The sequence below is a fragment of the Trachinotus anak genome, unplaced genomic scaffold (assembly GCF_046630095.1).
Source record: "Trachinotus anak isolate AG129_WGS33_773 ecotype Australia unplaced genomic scaffold, CSIRO_AGI_Tana_v1 ptg000009l, whole genome shotgun sequence".
Lineage (NCBI taxonomy): Eukaryota > Metazoa > Chordata > Actinopteri > Carangiformes > Carangidae > Trachinotus > Trachinotus anak.
This window is the reverse complement of record NW_027273860.1, coordinates 13,259,827-13,285,373: the sequence shown is the minus strand read 5'-3', so window position 1 is coordinate 13,285,373 and position 25,547 is coordinate 13,259,827. Positions and strand designations below refer to the sequence as shown.

At 39.7% G+C, this 25,547-nt stretch overlaps 2 protein-coding genes across 6 annotated transcripts in view; one reads left to right on the top strand and one right to left on the bottom strand.

Moving 5' to 3' along the window:
* Positions 1-64: 64 nt before the first annotated feature.
* pign (phosphatidylinositol glycan anchor biosynthesis, class N) lies at positions 65-13,839 on the bottom strand. The gene is made up of 29 exons (XM_071485446.1): positions 13,530-13,839; positions 12,876-13,147; positions 12,569-12,690; positions 12,295-12,393; positions 11,931-12,037; positions 11,187-11,311; positions 10,894-11,024; positions 10,613-10,732; positions 10,314-10,354; positions 10,123-10,182; positions 9,786-9,878; positions 9,563-9,618; positions 9,188-9,266; positions 8,632-8,814; positions 8,365-8,504; positions 7,881-7,980; positions 7,615-7,707; positions 6,589-6,680; positions 5,841-5,946; positions 5,643-5,751; positions 5,293-5,395; positions 5,074-5,176; positions 4,489-4,575; positions 4,324-4,379; positions 3,880-3,955; positions 1,580-1,653; positions 1,372-1,414; positions 1,160-1,212; positions 65-993 (listed from the first exon to the last, which is right to left on the bottom strand). The coding sequence occupies exons 2-29, from the start codon at positions 13,100-13,102 to the stop codon at positions 870-872; spliced, it is 2,802 nt and encodes a 933-aa protein (XP_071341547.1). The 5' UTR covers positions 13,103-13,147; positions 13,530-13,839; the 3' UTR covers positions 65-869.
* Positions 13,840-14,197: 358 nt separating this feature from the next.
* The window catches only part of relch (RAB11 binding and LisH domain, coiled-coil and HEAT repeat containing), a 35,208-nt gene continuing 23,858 nt past the window's right edge, over positions 14,198-25,547 (top strand). For 2 of the 5 annotated variants that reach the window (XM_071485445.1, XM_071485443.1), the window contains exons 1-3: positions 14,200-14,762; positions 22,537-22,626; positions 25,433-25,504. In XM_071485445.1, the coding sequence (XP_071341546.1) occupies positions 14,309-14,762; positions 22,537-22,626; positions 25,433-25,504 (616 nt within the window). In that variant the 5' untranslated portion in view covers positions 14,200-14,308. Of the gene's footprint in view, positions 14,763-22,536; positions 22,627-25,432; positions 25,505-25,547 lie in introns of all 5 variants that reach the window. The other 3 variants (XM_071485444.1, XM_071485442.1, XR_011691892.1) reach the window with 2 other exon arrangements.

Here is a 25,547-nt window from a genome sequence, read left to right as displayed (position 1 = left end):
TACATAGAGAGGATTTATAATTACTTTACATTTTAGTGATCCCAACCATGTATGAACACTCATGTTTCCATTCCACTCCTTTAGTTTTATTAGTACATACCTAGTCACAATAAATTAAAATAAGATCCCTTTTTCTTATAAACAAGGATATGTTACAGGCAGCTTTACAGGAAGTAGTGTGGCATAGTTAACAAGTTATCAAGTTACCCTTCTTTGGTGGATCATAAATCAGCAGCACTGGCAAAGACATAATTCACAGTCAAATATTCGAGTAGTTTGAGCGAGTTCATCAATGATTAATACAAAAACAATGTGCTTGAAACACAGACGGAGTGTACAGAAGAATACAGTGCAGACAGTACTGTGCAATGGTCTTAGGCCACTCTGCAACGTGTTATATTAAAACCATCTATTAAAGCATTAAGGGTTCATTAATAATTTATTACTTGAAACAACAGTATAACAGTGAAGTAAAAAACAAACAATTATTGATATGAGCAACAACTTTTAAGAAGAATTCAGTATTTTCAACTGAGAATGTAAACCTGAAGTTGATTGTCATGCTATTTTCACGGGTAGTCATGTGTTAAATTCTGCAAGAAGTTCTGAGAAAAGCATTTAAAGCATGTAACTGATAAGGAAAAATAAAAGGGGATTTCCAAAACTCAAAAACAATTTAGCAAAGTGGTGTAAGAATTTTGCACAGTACTATGCATTATAGTTAGCACTAAAACAATATCCCATATCTCATTTAAACAAACACTGGTTTAGTAAAACAAATGCCAAATGAAAAGTATCTTTAAAAAAAAAAAAATCATGACACGAACGTGTGTGTGTGTGTATAAATTCACACACAACCATATATTTGTTTAGGGGAAGTGCAACTTGGGTCTCTTCCACATGATAAGTCTTTGTGAAGTGAGAATGTGTGTGACCACACTTAGCAACATCAAGAAGATGGTCATTGACATCACTATCACATAGTGGCTGATGCTGTAAGAAATAAAGAAATAAGTTAAACATGTTTCCTAGTAAGTATGTGCATCACAAATACCATTGAAACAGTGGCTGAAAGAGAGCACAAGGAGGGGCAGTGTGTGTATATGAATCAAGTTATTAATTAAGACTTAAGAAACCATGTACTTGTCAGTTAACTTACCTCGTGCCAATGTCCAACCAGCTGCCATAGTCCTGCACTAGGAAGAAAAAGTGCTGAGGAAAGGAAGAGAGAGTTTAAGTTAATGATTGTCTGAGGTTCACATTCAGCCAACGTAAAAGAAAAAGGTGGGGCAGAAAAATTGTTTGAAAAAGAACACCACAGTGCATCTTTAATCCACCATTCAAACAACAAACTCACAAGAAATGCCTTACCAGAGCCATCAAGTCAGAGATGACCAGGACTATGAGGAACAAACTGGGAAAAGAAGAAGAGAAGATAAATGGAAGAAGGAAGAAAAGCGTTATTAGCAATTAACGTGTCATAGATGTCAGTCTAAAAACCAAATGTCTGGATCAGATATAAAATTGTGTATAGCGTGACTGCTGGGAAGTGTCTGCTTAAAGGCTGCAGAGGTTTTACCTTCTTGACGAAAGCTGTGTTACAACTTGGATGGTCTCAAATGTGCACATTACTATTATGAATGGAATGATAACCTGGAAGGTCAAAAGAAGACAGTTTCATTTCAATTTCAGAAAAATTTGAGTAATTGAGAATGATGCTGCTAATATTTTTATCTATCATCTATTACAAAGCATAGTTTATGGCTGCAGAGCGTCAGTGTCAGACAACACAAGAGAGGAAGGTTAAAACATATTTATAGTTTACAGCATAAATGAGCACATCCTCTCTTATACCTTACGAACTCAGTAATTCGTAGAAATGAAAGACAGAGTGAAATGAAATGAGACACATTTGATGATGTTCTCGCAATGTTCCTTCATCAGTAACCAATGATATATGTCATTACTAAAGAGGAAACTACAATTTTCCTGTCAAAATGGTAAAAGGCTGTGTTGCAAAAATGAGTACATTACAAAATAACACTGAGAAAAATGGGTTTCTCTTTGGTGCTTAAGGGGAACTGATCACCAGATGAGTCTGTTGAACCACCTCACTCAAACAGGAGTAACTGGTTGACAATTAAAGGGGTACTTAACCCACTGAAATGCTCTCAGACTTAATGCTGACAACAATGGCACCGTGTGGGAGAGAACTGTCTGGAGACTTGAGACAGAGAATTATTTCATTTAACAGAAAAGGGTACAAGAGGATTTGCAAATCATTGTTATTAAGTCAGAACACAGTAGCAATAGTGATACAGAAATTCAACAAGCATTGAAACGAGCTTTCACCTCACGATGAGCAAGTTTTGTTGAGAAAAGTGCAGGAGTGTCGCAAGCAATGGCCTCAGAGCTGGCAAAAGCTGCAGAAAGCTAAACTGGAGTGAGTGTTTCATCTCACACAGTCACACAGTAAGAAGCACCCTGCACTGAAGTTGGAAAGCCTGGTTGTCGTCCCCACCGCTTAAGCCAGAGCACAAAAAAGCCTGTTTAGCCTTTGCCAAGGCCCATATTGTCAAAGGTGAAGACTTTTGGGAATCCATGCTCTGGTCTGATGAGACCAAAGTGAATCTTTTTGGCAAATGTATGGCATCACAAGGGAGCACAGTGAGAGGTGCATGGTCCCTACAGTGAAGCATGGCGGTGGTAAAGGTCTTATTTGGCGATGAATGAGAGCTGAAGTTGTGGGGGAGCTGCACTTCACTGATGGCATCATGAATTTGCAGATTTACTGCAAAATTTTGAGAGAGAAGATGCGACCCTCTCTCTCCACACCCTGAGTCGTCAGGCACTTTTTCAACATGACAATGATTCTTCCAAGGCCACTGCAGCATTCTTAAGGAAGACCGAGATAAAAGTGCTGCCGTGGCCAAGTGCAGTGATTCCACAATATACAATCCCGCTGCTGCTTCAGAATCTTATGAAATGTCATGAAGTTGCACTTGCACAACTTTGCAGAGGACCTTCACTTCGAAACACAGGATACAGAAAGTGGAGATACGTCCATGCATCTGTGCACACGGGTGTCTATGGTCTATGTGCCCGAGCAAAGTGAGAGAGGAGAAATAAGAGAAAAAGACAGAGGAGAAACAGGGTGGCTGAAAAGATCCTAGAGGAAACACTGAAGTATATCACCTGACCTCAAACCTATTGAGCACCCGTGTCAAATTTTGAAGAGTCAAGTAGAGCAGCACTCCTCAACAAATATCAAGGCTCTCAAGGAGGTCAACCTCAAGGAGTGGAACAGGATAGATGGGACTATATGTTGCACACTTGTACACTCTATGCCAAGAAAGGTCAGTGCATTACTTAATAGGAAGGAAGGGCATACTGAGGACTAGAATACCACATACTTGTTGGAATTTTCCTCATCTTTGCAACCCTAGATTTAAGCAAAGTTGTCTAATTAACCTAATTTCAATTCAATTCAATTCAATTTTATTTGTATAGCCTCAAGACCTTACTTTGTTAAAGAGAAAAACCCAACAGTTCCCACAAAGAGCAAGCGCTTGGCGACAGGGGGGAGGAAAAACTCCCTTTTAACAGGAAGAAACCTCCAACAGAACCGGGCTCAGGGTGGGCGGCCGTCTGCCTCGACCGGTTGGGTTTAGGAGGAGATAAAAATATCTAATTTACAGATATTGATGACATATCTGTCTAGGTTGTTATTATATATGTTTAATAAACACTTATTTTGTCACCCTCCTATGAATTGTAATGGTGACCATCTAGAAAAAAGGGGGTGTACTCATCTATGCTGTGTATTGTAAGCATATTTCCTAGATAAATATATGAACAGATTATGCACTGGTAAGTTACCTTCCACATCATCAGCCCTCCCATGATAAAGGGGTTGAAGACAGTCAGGAAACAATAAACCGATGCTGGGTCAAAGCTAGGTTAAAGGAGAAAGAAATGGAGGAGGTGACTTCAGACGACTTTACCAGACTTACCAGACTCTTTAATCATTCACAGCACAAACATCTGTCTAGGGGACAGACGTCTTAATGACCCTCTAGCGTTTTACAGCATAGGCTGACATACTGTATGTGGTCCAATGTAAGAAAGACCTTCCATAAAGGGGCACACACTACACAAGGTCTAAAAATGCAAATAATACCCAGACAGTATGAGTCACTACTGTGTTTTCACAGATCACTTATTTCATACCAGACATTCACTTCACCCACACTGAACTGTGGAAAAAAAAACCCAACTTGCTGCTACTTTCCACACGCAAACCACAAACATACATATACATACCTGTTAATAGATGCTATGTTCCCTGTGCCGAAGAAAGCTGTTATTATAAAAAACACCTGAAGAAAATGTATGGTCAAGGAAAGGGCTAAAGCAATGTTAAACTCAACAGATCATTATTTGTAATTACGGCTAGCGCCAATGTTGCAAATGCTTTAACGTGGATACGAAAAAATAAGATCTTCTGATGTCATCCAACTTCAGTTGTCGGATCTTGGCAATGTCAATATTTGCAGAGAAATCAATAGTGAAGAGCTGATAGAAAAAAAAAAAAAACACACACACAGAGAGAAGCATTCACACATATGCATAGACACCCCCATACACATAATAATCATCTAAGACCTCACATACATTATGTACTGTGGAGTGTTATGTAAACCTACTTCACAGATTACAGTAACATAAGTGCGGATTTTCTTGTTTGTTTGGTTAGAACATTTGTGGTGGATAGTAAATACATTTTAACCTTGTAATGCTTAAGACCAGAAATGGAGGTTGCAGAAATATATATTACATAAATACAAATATACAACAATAGGTCTATAAAAGATGATATAGACATGATACAGTACATGTTTGAAGGAAATGTGGTTGTTAGTGTCGTATATCCCTGTTGCCGTAGCAGTGAAGACGCAAAAGGTTAGATGTAGGTATGATACAAGCCTTGAAATTTGCCTCTTATGTTGTCATGTCATTTACTCTGCTCTACCAAATCTTCCAAGTTTGGAAATATTCAGATAATGGTTCTACCTCTTGTCTGCCAGAGATGCCCTGAGCAAGCATAGCTTCCTGTTCAATGTTGATCCACACAAACATCAACCAAGATAACACAGGGAGGAACAGGGCCTCTGACCTAGGTGGGAGAGGGTACACACATTAGAAATTTGATCTTTTATTTTTTTAGCTTTGCTACTGAAACATGATTTTTGAAGTTGTTGATGAAGTTGTGTGTGTGTTACTATGTCTTACCCAGTGCTCAGCAGTAGGTATGTGGCTGTGAAAGAGAGGAATATGCTGAGGAGACGATGGAAAAGACGCGTAGAGCTAAGTAATGGAACCAGCATTGAAGATCCTGAGACAAGAGAAGAGAAAGGAAATGTGTGCTTAGCCTTAAAGATATAAGGTCATATACTGCAGTCCAGGATTTGGCAATTTGACTGACTTAATTTGATTTATATCTTAAATATCAATAATTAAAAACTGAACATAAACAATATATAAATATGACAAAAATGTGATGATGTTTGAGATAATCTCCCCAGGAAGGTGTTGAATTTGGATAAATCGCCTGTACCTCGTGCTCACTCACACCCACCTACCTAATGTGGTCCAGCTGATGATCTGGTTAACAAGCGGCAGGCCCTGTTTCTGCTGCAGACTGGAGTGCGTGAGGGATGGCACGTACGCACACACGGCCACATGGAACATCTGTTGAGTTTGACAGGCAATCATGTATTTTTTGGAAAATTCAGTAACACAATCACACACATCATGACATGTAGGCCTACTGTAGTTACCTGGGTAACAAACTGCTGTCTGTCACTGAGGTGCAGCGGTGTTCTCTGTCGTGACGACCAGAGGTAACAAAGTGAGGTGAAGAGAGTGAGCAGACCTGCACAGGTACTGAGCAAACAAATAAAACAAGTTACCTTATTATTACAGCCATATTCATAGGATACAGCTTCATTTTGCGCATGTATATTGCATAAAGATACTGCTGTTAATTAGCAGTTTACCTGAATGTGATTCTATATCTCAGGCTCCTCCAGTAATTAAATTCCTCATTGGTTTTTCTTTTGTTGGAGAATACAGTGTCACGAGGCTTTTAGACCAGTTATTTAAAGGGGAACTACGCTGATTTTACATATCATACTTAGGTTGCTTGTTCTGCCTGTCAATTTATTGAGATGATTGGTCATATCCTGCAATAAATGTACTAAACTTATAATGGTTCAAAGCAAATTCTAATTTAACAGTGACAGAATAAGTTATCAGAGTTTTAAGAGACAATGTGTGACTTTGCATAAAAATTTCCACATTTTGATATATGTATATTGATATGGGAAATATCGTGATAATGATTACATCCATGTTTGCTCATGCCTATGTGAAATCAGTCAAACAAATTTCACCAGTCTTTGATGACATTTAATATTTCCTATGTTTAGAGAAATAAATGATTTCCTTGGAACTGACAGACCCCATTCTGACTCTTGAGGTTTGTAAACTTTCTGATTAAGTGAAGCGAATAGAGGAAGCACTTACACCAGATGTATGTTGGGCTCTCTACCCACAACAGGCATGAGTGGGAAAACAGCCAAAAACAGACAGCCCAGAAACCAGCTCAATGAGCGGAACTACACAGGAACAGAGACAGTAAGTTCATAGTTAGAGGCTGCGTGTCAGTTGATAATTTAACAAACCAGGTATTAACATGACCGTAGAATGATGATAAATAGGTGCAACGTCAGAACATGAGCAAGTTGCACAACTAACCACTTTGTTTAATGGATTTTTGGGCATCACTTAACAATTTAATTATTTTTTAATCTTATTGTTTTTGTCATATTATTATTATTATTATCATTATCAACCTGTTTGGCAGTAAAATTGCTGAAACACCTTAAAAGCAGTTAAAAACAAATGGAGCTACTGGTTTTTCAAGGACAAGAATGAAAAGATACATGATGTCAGGACTGGGGCAGAGGACTCGGTGCACAATAAATGATGTGCCAGATCATATAACAACCTTTGGTGATGTGAATCAAGAAAGAACATTTTGAATGAATGCAATAGGTTTAATCATTAATAACTGATTAAAAAAATGATTAGGAAGGCGTGTGTATAAAAAAATCTATAAGGAAATACAGAAATAAATCTATTTCAACAATTTTATTATTTTTATTTCGTTATCTATTAATTAAGATTATTACACATTTGTATCATGTAGACTTGGACTTAGTCGGTGTTCTTTTTAATTCTTGATCGGGGTGATTGATTAAAAGATAATTTGTCCAGGAAGTACCTTAAAATCCAACTGCCAGACTTTTATGTTTTCGAAATTTTGCTACTGTGTTTAGAGGAAACTCCATCACCTATTCCCAAATTTCCCAAAGACACATCATTTTCCATTACCTTTTCAAATATGGAAATCAAAATATTCAAATACCATGCTGTAATTAAAATTCCTGCTGTATGTGCACTTGTCAAGTTTTTATTTACAATACATTTTGTCAATGTGTGCATTCCTCATTCTTGAACCACTGGAGCCATGACCTGTGACATAGTTACCTTGGCCTTGCCATAAAGCCCTGACAGGAAGGGCCAGAGAGAGAGCACAGCCAGGCCCACAGTCAGCATGGCACGATAGAAGAAACTCACCACCTGGGGGCAGCAAAGGTGAACTGTCATCCACATGACAGTGTAACCTCACACCAATCATGATGAGCTCTGTACATTGTAGACTATTTGTGACGTGTACTGTGTTTGGAGTCTGATGAAAGCTTATAAGTAATGCTGTATAGCAGAAATATAAGTGTACATCAAAAGACACCTACCAGTAGCTCGATTCCAAATGCCACCAGCACAAAATAGCCAAAACATTTCCACAGTGGAAGAGAGGGAGCGGACTGAATCAAATCTGTTAGAGTTCCACACCTAAAAAGGATCATTAATGTAATCATTCTTCCTGTTATGACACGTAGAAAAGAAAGAAAACTGCAAAGATCATCCTTTTATCCATTTACAGAGGAGAACTATGAACAGATGCAACACAAAAGGACCAAGGATGTAATTAACACCTCACTGCAGCTGTGCTAGACGTGCATGAACAAGAAAGTGTGTGGTGAATTAGAACCACCAAAAAAGGAGCTATATTCATGGATTACTGTGATCTCCACTGATGTGTTTTGATATTTGCTGTCATCCTGTATGTGAGAGTGGTGTTTGCTCCATCACAACACACAGGCATGATACACATATATGATTGGATTGTGTGTAATGCACGTGCACAGATGTTTCTTGAATGTGTGTATTACTCACTCTTTAAGGACATAGTACCATACAGGGACGGGCAGCAGGCAGTAAATGTAGTAGGTAGCAGGACTCTTTTGGATAAGCAAGAACACAGTGATCACCACTGTCACACACATACACAGCCTTGCCAGGGTATGGCTGGGGATCTGCAAATGCACACACACAGGAACATTATCAGTATGTAACTTAACAAGACATTACATTTCATGAGTTTGTTTTGGTGGAGAAAATCCTGGAAGGCAAAGAAACAGGGATTATAGTGTATGCCCTGACCTGTTTGAAGAGACTAGGATTTCTGTTGAGGCTGGCATGAGTCTTCAGTATGACTAAAACAACATATGAGGTCCAGCCTACGAATCCCAGCACCACACTGCAACCCAGGAAGAACCTATCATAGGTATGGTAGTAAACCAGGCCCTCCAGGGAATGGGATATCAGAGACTGGCACAGAGAGATCTGGTAAGAAACAGATGAGGGGAAATGAAAGGGAGTGCTTTAGCAAACACACGGAGAAAATGGAAAGATTATTCAATTAGGAGTGTAAAGTAACAAAGACAGAACCTTCAAACCCCAGCGAGGCAGACATACTGCACATCTAGGTTTGTTTATGTAGACAGCTTTTATCACAGTTTAGCTGGTTCCATTGGTGTCAGGCATAACAATGACTTCTTCACATAACTTCTTACTGTAACCTCAGCTGAGTATTAGACTCGAACACGGCTTTAGTGCTAAATGTTTGCATAAGCAAACAGCAGATTTAAACACAAGCTTAGCATCAAAGTACCCAAAATAGATCTAAAATTGGGCCTGTCTTTTCCCTGATACTCACAGCATCCTCATACTTCTCCAGCTGAATCAGTATTCTGGCCTTGTGGATGAATTCAGCTTGTTTTGACTCAGTCAGTAGTCTGGCAAAAGAAAGAAGCAAAGCAGTAAAGATGAGTGCGAGAAATTGCATTTAAATGTGGTCTTAAATACGGTGACTGGTAGTGCGCTTCACTTGCCTTCATACTTACATAACACTAAGAATAATACAAACAATGCATTGCCCTGCTTAATATTTTCACAGGCCAACAATAGAATAATTTGAAAAATATTTTTTTTAATCTACTCTCCCCACACTTCATATATGATGTGAAAGGAGTCTCACGTTATTAACTCATTTCCTGTCAGTACAAGTCATGAATTCACTTATTGTACTTACTGGTATGGGGTGAAAAGAAAAGACAAGGTTGTCTCCTTTTTCTGGGTCATTTTCATCTACAAAAGACATTTATATAGCTCAGTCACCAATCCCCATAGATTTAAATAACTGAATTACTGTGTCTGTCTCCATAATTTAAAATGACATCTTTTATAAAGCTAAGACGTAACCAACAGTTACTGACCAACATATCAGTTAACAGGATAGATGCATATTGTCATACCTTGAACTGCTCTAGTACTTGAATAGCATTGGTGTACATGCTCTCTGCCTTGAACAGGTCACTGTTGTTAAGGTAAGGAAGAGGTAGCACACCCTGAGGAGGCACAAATGCACCTACAGATGAACATTAACTCATAAAAACTGTATAGTAATATTTATAGAAAACATTGTTTAAAGAACAAATGTGAATTCATAATTTCTATGAACTCACAGCCACCAAAATGTACAAAATCATTTTTTTGACAACTTTGCTAATGCATGGAACAGTTATACACAACTTTATAAATTCAACAAATAAATTGAATATATCCATTTGCCTGGATTATCTCTGAACTTACAACTGAGTTGACAGGAATGGGCACACCAATGAGAGAAGCCATGAGGGGAGCTATGTCAGCCTGCAGAAAACAACAATAAAAGGATTTCACTTCGGTGCCTGTTGTTCTGTTATATCACAGCTTTCACACACTGTACATTCAGTGACACTGATTAATGATGGTTAATGTTTCTGCCAGGTCATGCCTCTTACCTGGCTGACATCAACCCTACGGAGGTGCTCCAGTTTCCAATCTGAGAGAAACAGCAGGGATTTAAATCAGGAAAGTATGTGGACCCAATAAAGTGTATTGTATGAATTTTTTAAAGGAGGACTTTAATATTTTTTTATCAAAACAAAATAAAATACAAGACGTCACTCTGCCTTATAGTATATTTGCGCAAAATGAATAGCTCTTGGCGGGTGTAGGAGAACCTTGGTCTTAAAGAGAAGCTAAAAAACCTGTTTGAGAGACAAGCAAGCAGCTGTGAGCACAGTGTTATGTTTAGCACCTTGTAGGTATCTGTCTTCATATGGTTGGGGCTCAGTGACTCTCTGGGCATTATGAACGCCAGCTCCCCACACCACTAAAGGGGTAAGTGTCTCAGAAGGATGGCCTGCACCATGGGAACCTGGAGATACATGCAAAAAAGAAAACATGTACAAATGCAAACATTCACACACTTCAACAAAGGCTTTATAGACTCCAGTGAATTCACATGCTGATTAATACTTTTCATTTTCTCAATTTGCAGACGGTTAGACCGCACACATACACAAACTAGAGTCTTACCCCAGTTGGTCATGCCATGATCGGAGGTGAACACGTATGCCGTTCTGCCATCATAACCAAAGAAGTCTTCTACTAGAGAAACCATCTCAGCTACACCAGTGTCCACTAGACCAATATTGTCTAGATACTCCCTAGAGACACATTCACAATACACATAAGACAAATACAAGATACCGTTATGTCACTTAATGCTGCTTTGGAAAAATATGTTCATTTAATTTTATGTTATGTACAGTGCAATCAAATTTAATATAAATGGAAACAAGAACTCTTAAAAAAAATATGTCTCTTACTGTGACATTGGTCTGTGAGCATGTCCATTTGTGTCGATGCCCAGCAGATGCAGGAAAAAGATATTCTTATCCTCGAGCAGACTGGCACTCAGACTTGAATTTGACTTTGCTGACTGAAAGAATGACTGTAGCAGGAAGAAAAATAAACACAGTTGGATTAAAGAAGGAAGCAATAATAATAATACCAAAGGAATCCAATATTATTGTACATTAAGCTATATTTTCCAATATAGTTAGTTTGATAGCAGCTATGTTATAATCTACGCCAAGAGGCTTCACATTTTTCTGTTAGCAAAATGAAAATGCATTATTTGACCAAAAATAACATAAACATGACATAGGAAAAAAAAGCAACCTGCCAACCATATTACATTAAGTGACAATGAAAATGAACTTAATAGATGCAAATATTGGCTTAGTTTCTGTAAAAGGTACTGACTCATATTTTTAGTGGCAGGTTAAAGGAGGAAGGCTGTACAGATCTGTTCATTTGTGTTAAGTAAGGACACCAAACAAGGGATGTAGGTCAAAGTGAGTTCAGTTCACAGCCTGTAGTGCTTCATGTTTATGTATCTGAGATTGTTTTTTTGATAAAACAAAAGTGTTTGATTCAGTAACAATTCAAGCCTAAAGACACGATTCTTCAACAGAAGTGTGCAAAAAACAATAATTACTTAATAAATTAATTTTAACTATCGGCAATAGTGTTATTATTCATTATCATTAGTATTTCTACTACAATACTTTGACTTGATTGAACACCCAGCTGTCCAGCCTGGAGGCATCAGTGGAGGCAAAGTCCTCTTCCACTGCTGGGTATGTGTAGGTGTACACATGGTCGCCAGTGGCACCTGGACGACAGATGTAAGGAGATTAATTTTATTAGAAGGAGTTTTCAAGAGGTGCTCTGAAATGTCAAAATATCTCAGCAGTAATGTAACTTCTTTTATAAACTAATGTTACTTCATGTACATACATAAATGTGTCACCAAGTTTAAAGTTTGATTTTGATACAGATTTCATTGTTACCTTTTATTTATATTAATTATGCTTTTGTGTGTATTTGTATTGTTTTTGTGATTGTGTGTGCTTGTGTGTGCTTGTGTACCTTTGGCAAACATAGGCAGAATATCAGGGCTGCCCCAACACCAGGTGTGTCTGCTCTCATTAAACACTGAGTCAAACTCTACAGGATTCTCCTTCCAGCCTGAAAGCACACACACAGAGAGGTCAAGGTACTTGCAGTCACAGACACAACAATAGCCACCCACACGGACATATACAGAAGCATACAATATGAGAGCAAAACACGCCCACTCGTTAATCTTTCACATAGATTTTTTCTGTATTGGACTCATCAACATGCACAAATGCACACTTACCTTTAGCAACAGCACTAACATCCTCATAGAAGCCAGCGATGAGAGCAACATGACCAGGCCGAGACTCAGTGGGCACACGTGTGTGTGACACACCCCAGGTGCCACTCTCCTCTATCACACTCCTGATATAACACACAGACGTGCATACACAAACACCAGTCATTCAAGGGTTATGAACAAATTATGAGAAAAAAAACCCAGTATGATAGCAAATCACACTTAAAAAAACGTACTACTTCTAGCACTGGACTTATTAACACACATTCAAACACACTACATTGAAGCATCTATGTATGGGTTTTCCAACCTCAGATATGGGGCCCTGGATGAGCCATTGGGGTGTAAGGTGAAGAGACTGTCCGCCCTGAGGCCGTCGGCCACCACTAACACTAGTCGGGAGGCAGGGGGTGGCAGCGATGTAACCTGGGGTGTCATGCCATGGACCAGGGGTGAGGTGAAGTAGATGTCAAAGATAGAAACGAAGAAGACCACGTGGACTGTCAGACCCACCAGGAAGAAGGTGATCATCCTCATTTTGAGTGTCAACACCACAAACAGAGGAAGGAAGATTTCATGTATCTGGAGTGAAACAAGGTGGGGACAAGCAGAGATAAATAAAAAGCAGAATAAAAACGATGAGGAAAAATATGGAGTTATACAGTGTAACTTTACATTCAGGATCAAAACGTTGGTTGAGAGAAGGAGTTATTAAAACGCTTCATCATAATATACAGTACACTGGTTAAGACAAAGCGTGTGCCAGGCAAAGACTGCTTAAGGGCCGTAATAATCCGTCTCTCACCATATGTCATTAGTCAATGCGCAAAGACAATGACTTTAATAGTTATTTAAGTACATTTAAACGGTACCCATAGCGCCAGCAGACTAACAATCATTAAAACTGTTTACAGGAGAGTGACTCAGAAAATGAGTTGCATCTTTAAGCCATGAAAAGTCTTACCTGTGTGTTACCTCAGCCGAATCCGACTATTAAACCGGACGACACTATGTCGCTGATGAATGAATGGCAGAGCATAAGTGTCTACTATCATTTCAATACCTCACCTGTTAGGGACACTGATTTAGCCTCCATTTATCTTTGTAAATGACCAGTTATATATAACCAGAGATCGCGGCAGATTAAGGCCTTGTTGTACAAAACAAGATCAACGTAATCGTTTAGTGCGTGCTTTTACAAAACCAACTGTCCGTCTTTTAAGAAGATTAGTTCAAGAAATTCAGGCACCGTGGGCATTCACTTCCTTGTTGTTACTTTGACGTCTGACGTTGACGTGTGTAGCTTGCAGCTGAATTCTGGGTACTGTAGTTAAAATATTTATTTCTCATGCAGATTTGTTTTGCATTTTACTTTTCTCATAGTGTTTTTGCCTTCAGTTTTATCATGTGATGTTTTTCGTTACAGTACAGTTTCACCGGAAACTGTAATTTTCACAGCTTGTTGTTCTTTGACAAGACATTAGCTAGCAAAGGTTATGTGCTGTCAAATGTGCCCTGCCCAGTTTTCCTTTCTGTATCCAGTATCCAATCATTTTCTAGTATCACACAAAAGAGGCGGGCCTTTGGGACAACGTTACTAAAATTCAACCAATCATAGCTTCGCATTCTTTCCTGTTGTCAAAGCTACCTACCAAACCTTTCCTAGCTTGATATCCATTCAGGAAGAAGCGGACCTGATTAGCCTAGCTAACTTGGGCTGCTAAAAATCTTTATAGTGCAAAAATGGCGTCGGTCAACCCGTTTAATCTCAGTGATTCTGAGGAAGAGGTTGAACGGCGCCCTAATGAAACAGTTGACACAGAGAGAAGCCCGAGTGACGGAGCGCCAGGGCCGCCGCCGGGCAATCCTTTCTCCCCGTCTGCGGACGCTGAGCCACCGACGCTCCTGCTGTCTGGCAACCGGACGAGCCCCAGCGGTGAGGGCATCTCGCTGTCGGCTGCGGCCACGTCCGCTATGGCAGGCACCGCCGAGACAAGGGTGTCAGTGGATGTCATTGCTGCTCAGCTATTACGGGACCAATACATTCTCACGGCCCTGGAGTTTCACACCGAACTGCTGGAGGCAGGCAGAGAGCTCCCGAGGCTGAGGGATTATTTCTCCAACCCTGGCAACTTCGAGCGACAGAGCGGTACTCCGCCTGCCAAAGACCAAGTCCTCGGACCTGGAGGACCACTGAGTAAGTAGCTGCTCCTAGGGCTAGTCTCGTATCGTTAGCTGTCAACTAGCTCTGTCTTTAATGCTGCATTATGCTGAGTTAGCCCACCAGCTAACTAACATTAGCTTCAAACACTGTATTTAGAAACCAATCGATCAAGGGATGTCCGCTTGCTGCACCTGCTGTCCCGGTCTGGGGCCGACAGTCAACAAGCGGGTTTTGTGGGTCAGCTGTGTTCACTGACATACATACTAGAGCATCACAGAATAATACAAATGTGAGTAGGCTATGTTACGTTATTTAGTTGCTGGCAAAAGATGAACTGTGAACTGAAAAGATGGACGCGCGATATTAGGACAGGCCTGTTGTGATCATTGAAGTGTAAACCAGTCCTGCCTGAAAACGCGTTTCCCTTTGCTCTAGGCCACATGGAGGTCAAAGGTCAGGAAGAGCAACAGAAAAAAAAACAGAGAGGACAGAAAAAAAGAGAAGGCTTATACAACGTGCCTTTCCTATATTGTGTTTAACTGTGGTCAAGCTAATAAAGCAAATTTGAATTAGAAGAGAAAGGAATTTAGTGTTTTACTGATGAGAACACAGTAGGGCATTGTTCATCCTGAATTGGGTTTGAACTGACATCACTTGGCTTAGGAGGACAGTGCGTTGTTAGTGGATTTGTTGTTTCGTACCAACTTTATCCTACCAAGCTAGGGAGAAAAAATATTATTTTGGTTTGGTGGTCAAGGCTGTAAACTGTAGCACCCCCTACCCACTTACAGGACTGTCTTTATGGAATAACTTGCATTATGTGCATTATCCCAAGCCTCAAATAAATAAATAAATAAATAATTCCTGCTCTAAAGCAGCATGAGTAGCAGTACTATAAAGTTCAATTCCAGTGTGGCAGAGACCAAGGGCCTGGCACTGAATATGAGTGGCAAACGTTTTCTTGTGGCTCCATTTCAATTTGGTGAGTGGAGCAAATCTATTCACATTGAACATAGACCTGCAGTATAGGGTACTATGAAGCTCCCTATGGTTTGAAAGCAGCAAATTGACTACATTCAAAGACAGCTAGGATGGTAAAAAAAATCACCATGAGGATATTTTGGCTTGGAGGATGGAGCCTCTGAAAGCCTTGTATGTGGCTTTCAGATAGCGTGTGAATAGAAAGTGATAATGTGTGCCCTGACTGCACATTCTTTAAAAACTGGATCCTCTTAATGACTCTTAGATTTCAATGGAAATGACTCAGCTTGATATTCTCCATTGCAGCGACTGGATCTGGCAAGTCAAAATGATGAATCTTAAATCTAGAAGAAAAAGGACAGGAAGGATGTCAGTCACCTAAATTGGGAGGATGGTGACACGTCCACTCTATCTTTTAAACAATGTGTGACACACAAGCAGGAGGCACTACAGGCTGTGAATTGTATTGATATCAACCTCCGTCTTTGTTCTGTGTCCTTATTTGACATAAAAGACCAGATATTTACAGTCTTCCCCTCTTTAACCTACCACTGAAAAACAGGCTATTTAATTTTTCAAATCAAGAAAATAAATATTGCTTTTAGTATTTACAAATTGACGGTGTGCTATCAGAATCATGATAGAGTGAACTGGAAATCTGTCATGGCACAGTTTTTAGCAGGACCATAACAGTGGGGCCAGCCCTATAAATGCAAATCTCACAGACTGAGTGATGAAGTTACACCATTGGTTGGCTGGCGGAGTGTTGGAGTTTCCCCATTGGTCATTGCTCTTTCAAAATGATTTGGCACAAACAAGCAGTGTTACTAATGTAGATTAACCAAGTTTTCAGATGCCTTATGTGACTATTATTAAAATAAGGACAATCTTGTAACTTTTTGGACATGCTTTAGCTACTCTTTGTAAAATAGTCACTTGTATTGCCCCACCAGTGCAACATTGGACTGTCCCTGCGCAGCTATATTGCTGTTAAGAAGACCTCGTTATGCCGCTGTTGCTTGTTTACATTGAACCAAACAAAGCCAGTATAATGCTGCTCCGGTGTGTGATTTTCAGATATCATGCTGGATTTCTGGAAACAGAGGCATGATGTGTAACACAACAGCTTCAGCGCCCTGTCCTGCCATGCCGACATAAATGTGGAACAATACATATATACAGAACGGCGAGGTGGAGTAAAGGCACAACATTGCCACCTTGAACAGGCTGTATAAAAGGGCCTTATGCCTCTCATTTAATTGATCATACGGCAGCTGACGTGAATGAGGTTCTATCTGCATCTCTGAGTGATCATTTAATCATATAATGTGAATAGGTAATTATGGTGATTTTGTCAGTTGATGTTGTGGTTTTATGATGATGCAGTGGCTTGGAAATGGCTTGGAAGTGACTGCTGGATAATGTGTAGTTTAAATGCTCACTATTTCATACTTGTTCTGTTGCTCGACAACAGAAACAGAAAAACATGTAAATGACAACAGCTGTATTGGGAATTTGCCTGTATTAAAATACTGTATATGTCAGCACAGCGGGTAGGAGAGAAGCAGTCATAAAGGGCTGAACCTGGCTGGCATTAGGCAGAATGCAAATTTCCTGCAACACATTCCAGCCATATACTAGGTTTTATCCTAGTCTTGTTAATAGATGTGCAGGGTCATTTTGGTCATTTATTTGAGGCTTTCTTGCTCACTAGGCTTAAATTCAGTGTATTATTTTATGAATGGCTCAGGATATTTACAGTATGTCACAACAGTGGCACTGCAGTAGTACTTTTGTTGTTGTTGTTGTTGTTGTTGTTGTTGTTGTTGTTGTTGTTGTTGTTGTTGGTGCAGGCTAAGCAACAAATCTAGCTAATGAATTTTCATTGTATAAACATTTGGCAGTTTACCAGTTGAGAGAACCACAGCATTTAAATAAATGCTGAATACAAGGATGTGGATTTTTATAACCAGAAGATTTCTCTTCCCTTATTTAGATGCTGTAGCAATGAACAATAACCTGATGTCTCGGGAGATTGTTAGTCCTGAGTGTGGGTCTCGGCAGCTGGCCTGAGGCTAGCTTTAGGAAATAGCAGCCAGTCACATTCACTGCATCCATTGTCTGTCATTATGAAACCGCACCATGTACAATTGAATACTTAGGTTGACTGACTTTCTATATGTGACTACAGCAGCTGCAGTGTGTGGTAGTTGTAAAGGGGTGTAGTAGTCTGGTGGTTGCATCATCATACAAACCCCCAAAAGGTTGGAGCAAGGTAACAGAATAAATATTTAATGATGGTGTCTTCGAAAAGCATGACAGGACTAGACAAATGTCCTTTTGTGGAACTGTCAGGAAGCTCATAGAGAGTCTTATTAGTGATTGATGAGAGCAAAGGTAGATAAAGATATTAAATCCTGGAGGAAACTGAAAAGTTAAATGTAGCAAATGCAGACAGAAATGAATGAAGCAGCTGATGAGGGTTGTTGAGGGAGAAAGCAATGGACTCAGCCCAAGGCCATGTCACTTTTCTTTTCAGCTTACTCTGATAGCCAAGACCTCATGTGATCACTGGAATGATCTTTTTCCACATGTTCGAAGGACAGGACTCCTCTCTGGGACTGCAACATTGCGATACAGTTAATTGGTTGTTGAAGAGGGAGGGATGCTGACAGAATATGTGATATCCTCAGTTGTTGACAGAGTTGTTATTTAGACAGTCTCCCATGTGTTTTTTCAAACGATAGCAGCACATTCAATACCTTACTTTTCACTGTGTGATTCTAAAGGATTGTATACCATTAAATCCCTACATAAGAAACAACCTCTACAGTACCTTTAATTTAGTCAGTGGAATCATAATATAATTATATCTACAGAATGTTATGTCCTCAGTAGTTGTTGACAGGATGCATGGTGTAGCATACGAGTAAATGGACTGTGTAACAGATTGTGACATGGCACAGCATGATTACCTCACAGTTATCATCATCTGGTGAGTATGATGATGTGCATCATCTTAAAGCAAAATATGATCACACAGCCTTTAGCTGACAAACCGGAAGTGCCAGAAGTGCCAGAAGTGTCTTTATGTGATCATTATGAATACACGACCAGTGACTGTTAGCTGTAAGCAGTTGATTGCACTGAGCCTGTGTGTGGATTATCTGTTGACTGTGTTAGAAGCTCCATTATATCTGCAGCTGTTGCTCTAAGCCACATGACACAGCAAGGCATCTCTCACCACTCTGCTAATTTGCAGCAAGGAAGGGTGAAGGATTCTCTCTTCAGCCCTGTTGGCTAGTCAGGTAATTATTTGCTCATGCAGTGTAAAGACCTTATAGGGCAGCATGCAAGTTACTTAAATTGCCATATACAAGGTCAACAGTAAGCTGCCATATCTAAAGTATGTGTGGTTTGCCATTTAAGACGTGATATGATATCAGAAAGTGGCCATATGATCTCAGGACAAGAACCTGAATGTGAATTTGGAGCTTCACTCAATAAGCTCTGGGTTAGGTTATTTGTAACCATTATTTATGTGCTCTCAAGATACATATCTGTAAATCTGGTATAGTGGCAATCCAGGTCAAGCACACAGCAAACAGGTCAGCACAGTTGAAACTTCTAACAACAGCTACACTGGTGCATTTGATTAAGACTCAGAAGTAGCCATTGTCAGCCGTTTAAAACAAACCCACCATTTGCACCCTCACTTTGCAGCACTGCCTATTAACTGGCCCAGACTCACATGCTCTCTCTCTCCCAAATATCTCCCACTTTATAATGTCTCTCCAGCATTTCCTCTGTCCAGGGCTGGGAGTTGGTATTGAGTGAGAAGGTGATTAATGATATTGTTGGAGTGTTGGCCAGGCTCCATGTAGTTCTGGATGGGTTGCCTGCTCATAACGGTGCCTTTAATTAAAATGTGTGTGTGTGTCTGCGAATGCAGGTATTTCTGTGCATGTGATTGTTAAAGGTTCTGTAAAAGATCGTCACTGCCACTAAATGTTGCTCTGGACCACCAGCATCTTAGACCAAAACAAATGCTTCATTGGCCGCACTTCCTGCCTCCCTTCGGCCACCATCCCATAACATACAACAAGAAGTATAACTGGATAAAATCACCCTGCATATGAGAGCCAACAAAAAACTATCTGGCCATAACCATTAGCCCACACTGGCATTGCCGTGATGGCAGTAAGCCAACAACATTGCAACGTTTGCCAAACAAATGGGGTCCCACCAAGTTCGCTAACGTTACCATCTCTACTGTAGCTGGTCAGTAAACAGACATGTAACATGTAGCCATCAAAACTTTAAAAAAAAAAAAACAACAAAAAACTAAAAAACTTTATGGATGTGTTCACCGGGTTTGATCTGCTAGTCTGCATGGCTAGTCCACCTGTGCTCTGGTCTTATCTCTTTCTTTGTTGGAGGCTTTTGATTCTGAAATTCTGGCAGGCCACTTTGACCCGGACGATGCACTGTACCATTTTGCATGTGGGAGGTCAGTGTTTCTTTATGAACGTGGGGAGAGCCAACAATTTAACAGGGAAGGACTCATATGCACTAACATGCATGCACATTCGGACCAAAACAAAGAACAGAGAAGCTCAGATTACAACACATATAGAGAAGATGTGACTTTGTTCTCTGCCAAGAATGCCATTACTCCACTTTATATTTACATAGGAAGTAATTGCTTTCTGCAATATTATTGTTTAAAATCTTGTTTATAGAACCTTTAATGTTTATATGCTGCACAATATGGGTTGTTATTATGTGTATATGTTGTGAATTAGCACTATACTAAATAAATTCCATAGAAACTATGATAATGTGTAGTTACACAAATTTATTACTGACCTATCATTACCTACATGTGTGACATTCATGGAAATGTATAACATAGTTCAGTTACACATAGGATGTGTAGTTTTGAATTATGTACAGAGCCATGTTCCAGGTGACAATCATACGCTCAGTTTGGAATATACATTTATTCATTGTTACATCTCGTCAAATATGTTTTCAGAATTTTGATATTGTGAGACTAATGTATGCAGAGGTTTATGCGCCTGCCTTGCGTGTGTATCTTTTATCATTTGTGCCCCATTGCTTCATCTCATTACAGCTGCATTCCTAACAGCTGACAGTCTGGCCAAAACATCTCCTCTATTTAAAATAAAAGCTTGTTGGATACCGGTTAACCATCCGTGAACTCTCCTTGTCTGCATTTGTATCCACCCTGTTAAAATGTATCTCTTTGTTTTGTCTAAAGTCTTGAACCTCTCTCCATCTCCAGTTTATCTGCTTTGTTATCTGCCAAAGCAGAAAAAATATCCTCTGTGTCCATCTTTCTTGTTACTTATCCACAAAAAGCTCTTTTTCGTTCTTTTTTTTTTTTTTTTTGGGAAATCACAAAGTGAGAGATAAAGAGGCTTGCTTAATCCAGCACACTAATAACAGCTCATTTGTAACGAGTAATTGAATGTGAGATGGTGACATAGGGAGAGAGAGAGACTGTGCATGGATTTGTGTGTGTGTATAACACAACCTGCCTGGCAGGAGTGCAGTGAAGAGGTGACAGTCTGAAGAGTCAGATATATCACAGTCCAGACAATACACACCACAGGCACAGTACTGAAAGGTCAGATAGGAAGATATATTTGTTATTTGCAAATTAGGCACGCACAGAAAAGATATCTGTGCATGCTCCTGCAGATTGTGGAATTACAGTTTTTTTTTAATCTCTCACACACATGCAGACAAACACACTATTATCCACTGATTCACCAAATAGGAAAGCAGACATTCTCACACATTATCGGGAAGTAATGAGAGTCGGAAGAATTCTCTACAGGAACAGGGATTAGCCTGACGTTAGCATGACAGAACAATGAAACACGAAAACAGACACTCGCAACCAATTAAACACTGTACGGTAACGGGACTGAGAGTGTGCGTGTTTTGTGAAGCTGCACGGTCACACATTTGAGCATGTCAAACGCACGCACACTGATTTTTGTCAGGTCAGGAAATTATTTCTTGATTTTCAGCGTCATTATTCACCCAGTCACTGCTCCATGGCTTTAAGGCAAACAAGACCACACGCTGCATTTGGCCTGACCTTTTACTCTCTCTTGATATCAGAGAACAAATAGGCCAGTCTTGCTCTTGTATTGCAGTGGAAGGAAAGCTAACACCATTGGCTAAGCTACCGGGCCAACCTAGCTGAAATAGGAGCACAAGTATGTTTATGTATCAGCTTAATCTGTTTTTACAGTGAACAGTACTTTTGGCATTCTCATACTCAGATGTAATGCTGCTGTATGGTGGTGTTACTTTGGAAATGGACCTTTCCACCAACTAAAGGTCTCAGCAGAGTTGATATTTTATGATTGATTTGTTTTTCCACATGTAAAGTGAGTCAATTTTTTCTTGGCTGAAGTATAACCTTCCCACATGGTTTTTAAAGGTCTCTGCTTTTAGCTGAATATAATAAAGTTTCCATCAGTTTTTTTAGAAAGATGGCCTAGTGGTTACTCACCATCCTTTTAATTCAGAACTCAGTGTCAGCATGCCTACAGCCTGGTTAAGAGTTCCTCAGCAAAATACTGAATCCCTACTGCCGTGGGGCTACTGTTGTGTAGCTGACCCTGTCCCTTCGGAGATCTCCCCGTGAGGTGACTGTGTGTAAAGCAGTATCAATGCATTGTCACATCTTCAAGCTGTGTGAGCTGCTTGACCGTGGGCTCATCTAACTGTGTGGTTATGTTATTGTGTACTTTTCACTCACTGCTGCCCCTGTGTTTCTGTTCAGATCGAGCCGGCAGCATCAGCACCTTGGACTCCCTGGACTTTGCCCGTTACTCAGATGATGGCAACCGAGAGTCAGACGATCGTGTGGCGGGTAAGATGAAGCGTACGGTCAGGGCTAAAAAGCAAGAGACCCGGCTTACCTTGGAGAAGTCAAACATGGAGAAAAATCTGAATTGAAAGAGATTAACAGAATGTGACAGGTGGCATAGAAATAAAATGAATAACACCCAACTGCTGCATCAAAGACTATATCTGAGTCAGTTTAATCAAGGCTATCATAATGTTTAAATGTGGCTTTATTTTGTCAGTGCAGCACTGCTGTATAAGAGTTGCTTTAATAGTAATGACAAAATAATGAGGATAATGATGTCAGAATCCACACTAAACAATAGATTAATTGTTCATACTCACAGTATCATAATATTTTGTTGCTACAGAGTTTTTAAACCAGACAGGTAGAGATACAGTTAACTTACAGAATATATTTCTAAAATCTGGGTATTTGGAAACATGTTCCACTTCCAACATGCAGTATGTTTCTTTATTTAATTTGGTAGAGGTGTTCTTGTGTCCTCTACTGTCAAACTGTTGAGTCGGTCTGTGGTATTTTTGGCACAGGACCTGTCTCAGCATTGTTTGAAATCACACTCCCTTCCCACCTGCGGCTCAGTCGTGACACACCATGACAGTAGTTGTAGTCAAACACATTAACAGTTGAGTCTGAGCAGCTGCTCAGATGTTGCATGATGGGTTTTTTTTATGCTGTTGACTAAAGGAAAAAGAAAGATGTTTAGGTCCTTTTATTTTAACATTAATGCAGAAGGGAAAGTGATATCAGGCAGGGATGATTCATATTATGTTAACAAATTCTGCCTCTTGTTTTCATCTTTCTATTTTATAATTGCTAACATGAAAACATGGCTTTTTAGGCCTGCACACTCTGCCATAGTACAGTGGTTAACATTATCCATTGCCAGTGTTCTCTAGTCATCCACCAATTTGGTCAATGTTAGTCAGTGAATCCTGAAGCCCCAATCCATAACTGCAGCATAGATTGATGGAATTCAGCACAAAACTGTTTAAACAGCAGCATATCTTGTGCATTGCTTTTTTTTTTTTTTTTTTTTTACTTTTTTGTCTTTTTTTTTTTTAACTGTGGTAAACTGTGGTGCACATTGCATAATGAGAGTAGAAAAGGGATTACTATTTTGTGCAGGTCAGTGTAAATAAAGTTAAAGGTCAATATACATAAGATGTAATGGTGAAAATAGCTTGCTCATGGTTTGGGGCTTTTGTCAGTAGATGATATGATAATGCAAGGGCACAGTAAAAACCATGCAGCAGAGATGTTGGTTCCATGCTCCCAACTACAGATGATGCATCTTTTAAAAATGACTATTATTTACACACTGCCCACTTTCCCAAATTGGCACCCTCCCCCCTCCTCTCTTCCCTCTTCACCCAGCCCCACTTTCATCCCCCTCCAATCTGTTCCTCCTGCCAAGATGCCTGCCCCCAGCTGTCTGACTCTGGGTTTTCTGGCTTTCTCCTGACGTTGATCAAACCCCAGTGAACAATACTGGACAAGTCACTCCATCCAGACTAGCCTTTTGCAGTATTTTGTTTTGGTTTTTTTTCTCTCCCCGTTATTCAGTTCTTGGTTTTCCATTTTGTTGCGCTTGCATGCTGTGCACTCTTGATCTGCTGCAAATGTTAGGGATGATGGAGTCAGAACAGGTATACTGTGTCAGAAAAATCTCGCTGCCTTATTGCTGACATATCCTTCAGAAACTGAAAATAGAAAATGACCTTTGAGGAAATTACACAATATAGCCTATCATTAAGAAAGACTGATCAAGATGATGACCCGCTCTTCACAGTTCCCTTGACAGAGGGTTAAGTCCTTAATTGAAGAAGTATGAAACCTACTACAGCACCTGTTGAACCAAAATCCTTGACATTTAATGAGCGATTTGGGAACAACAACAGGATCAGATCAGATGGCAGATTTTCAGTGTACAGCTATGCAACATATTTTCTCAGCTCCATCGCTTATTACTTTTTGCGTGTGTTTTTTTTTTTTTTTTTTTCTCCTATCTAATGTGTCCAAGATCTTGTGTGTTCTTTTTCTTTATTCAGTGTTAGTTTAGCCTTCAAATTCCAGTGTACAAATGAACAATTTAATCCAAATGTCTGCTGCTTCTGACTGTAGAAAATGTCAGAAACAGCTTGTTTGTGTTATTATGAATTATGTTCTTTTTTTTTTAAATGAAAACAAGGAAAATAAATCTAAAACACTAACATGTTCTAGATGACATTTTGATTCCTGAGTTGTATGAGTTGTACAGTTTAGATTGTGTTTTTGATAGTATGATGGTCTAGACTATTAACAGATAAAATTCTGAGCAGTGTCTTTTGAGTGGCTTGAAACCAAATTATTTAATTGCTTGTTAGTGAGGCATTTGCCTGGAAGAAATCCGGTGTCAGACAGCTCCTAGATTATCAAGGCTACGTTTTAGTAGCTTGAATAAATGCACTCACCTCAGCTGAAGTACTGAAGTAAGATTGGACTCCCATTTTTTTTTAAGTCAGATACATCAGTGCGATCAATGGGAGAGAAAAAAAGGGCAGGAAATCCTATATCTCAATGCATTACACACTCTTGTCAAACAAGCTGTCATCCAGCTGGCTTTACCATGATCCTCTGCTGCATGCGTTCCTTAGACCCATGATTTGCATGCATCCTTTTTTTTTTTTGTTGTTTTGTTTTATGACTCTCAAGATCTTATGTGTGGTTGTTTTGTTTTTCATGCCCATCTTTGTTTTATTTGTTTGTTCCCTGTCTTTGGTTGGATGCACTTCCTGTGTGTGTGTGTGTGTTGTCACTTCCTGTCCAGTGCTGGAGTTTGAGCTACGGAAAGCAAAGGAGACCATTCAGGCTCTGCGCGCCAACTTGACTCAGGCAGCAGGTGTGGCGTACTTTTAATTTCTTTTCCACCTGAACCCTCTTTT

What these genes read in the sequence shown, in the direction of transcription:
- pign (XM_071485446.1), bottom strand. Translation starts at nt 13,102, where the DNA reads ATGAGGATGATCACCTTCTTCCTGGTGGGTCTGACAGTCCACGTGGTC. An exon ending in TGGAGAAGTATGAGGATGCT is followed by an intron (nt 8,815 to 9,187) that starts GTGAGTATCAGG and finishes GTTTCTTACCAG; the next exon opens with ATCTCTCTGTGCCAGTCTCT. An exon ending in ACACAGCTTTCGTCAAGAAG is followed by an intron (nt 1,415 to 1,579) that starts GTAAAACCTCTG and finishes TTCTTTTCCCAG; the next exon opens with TTTGTTCCTCATAGTCCTGG.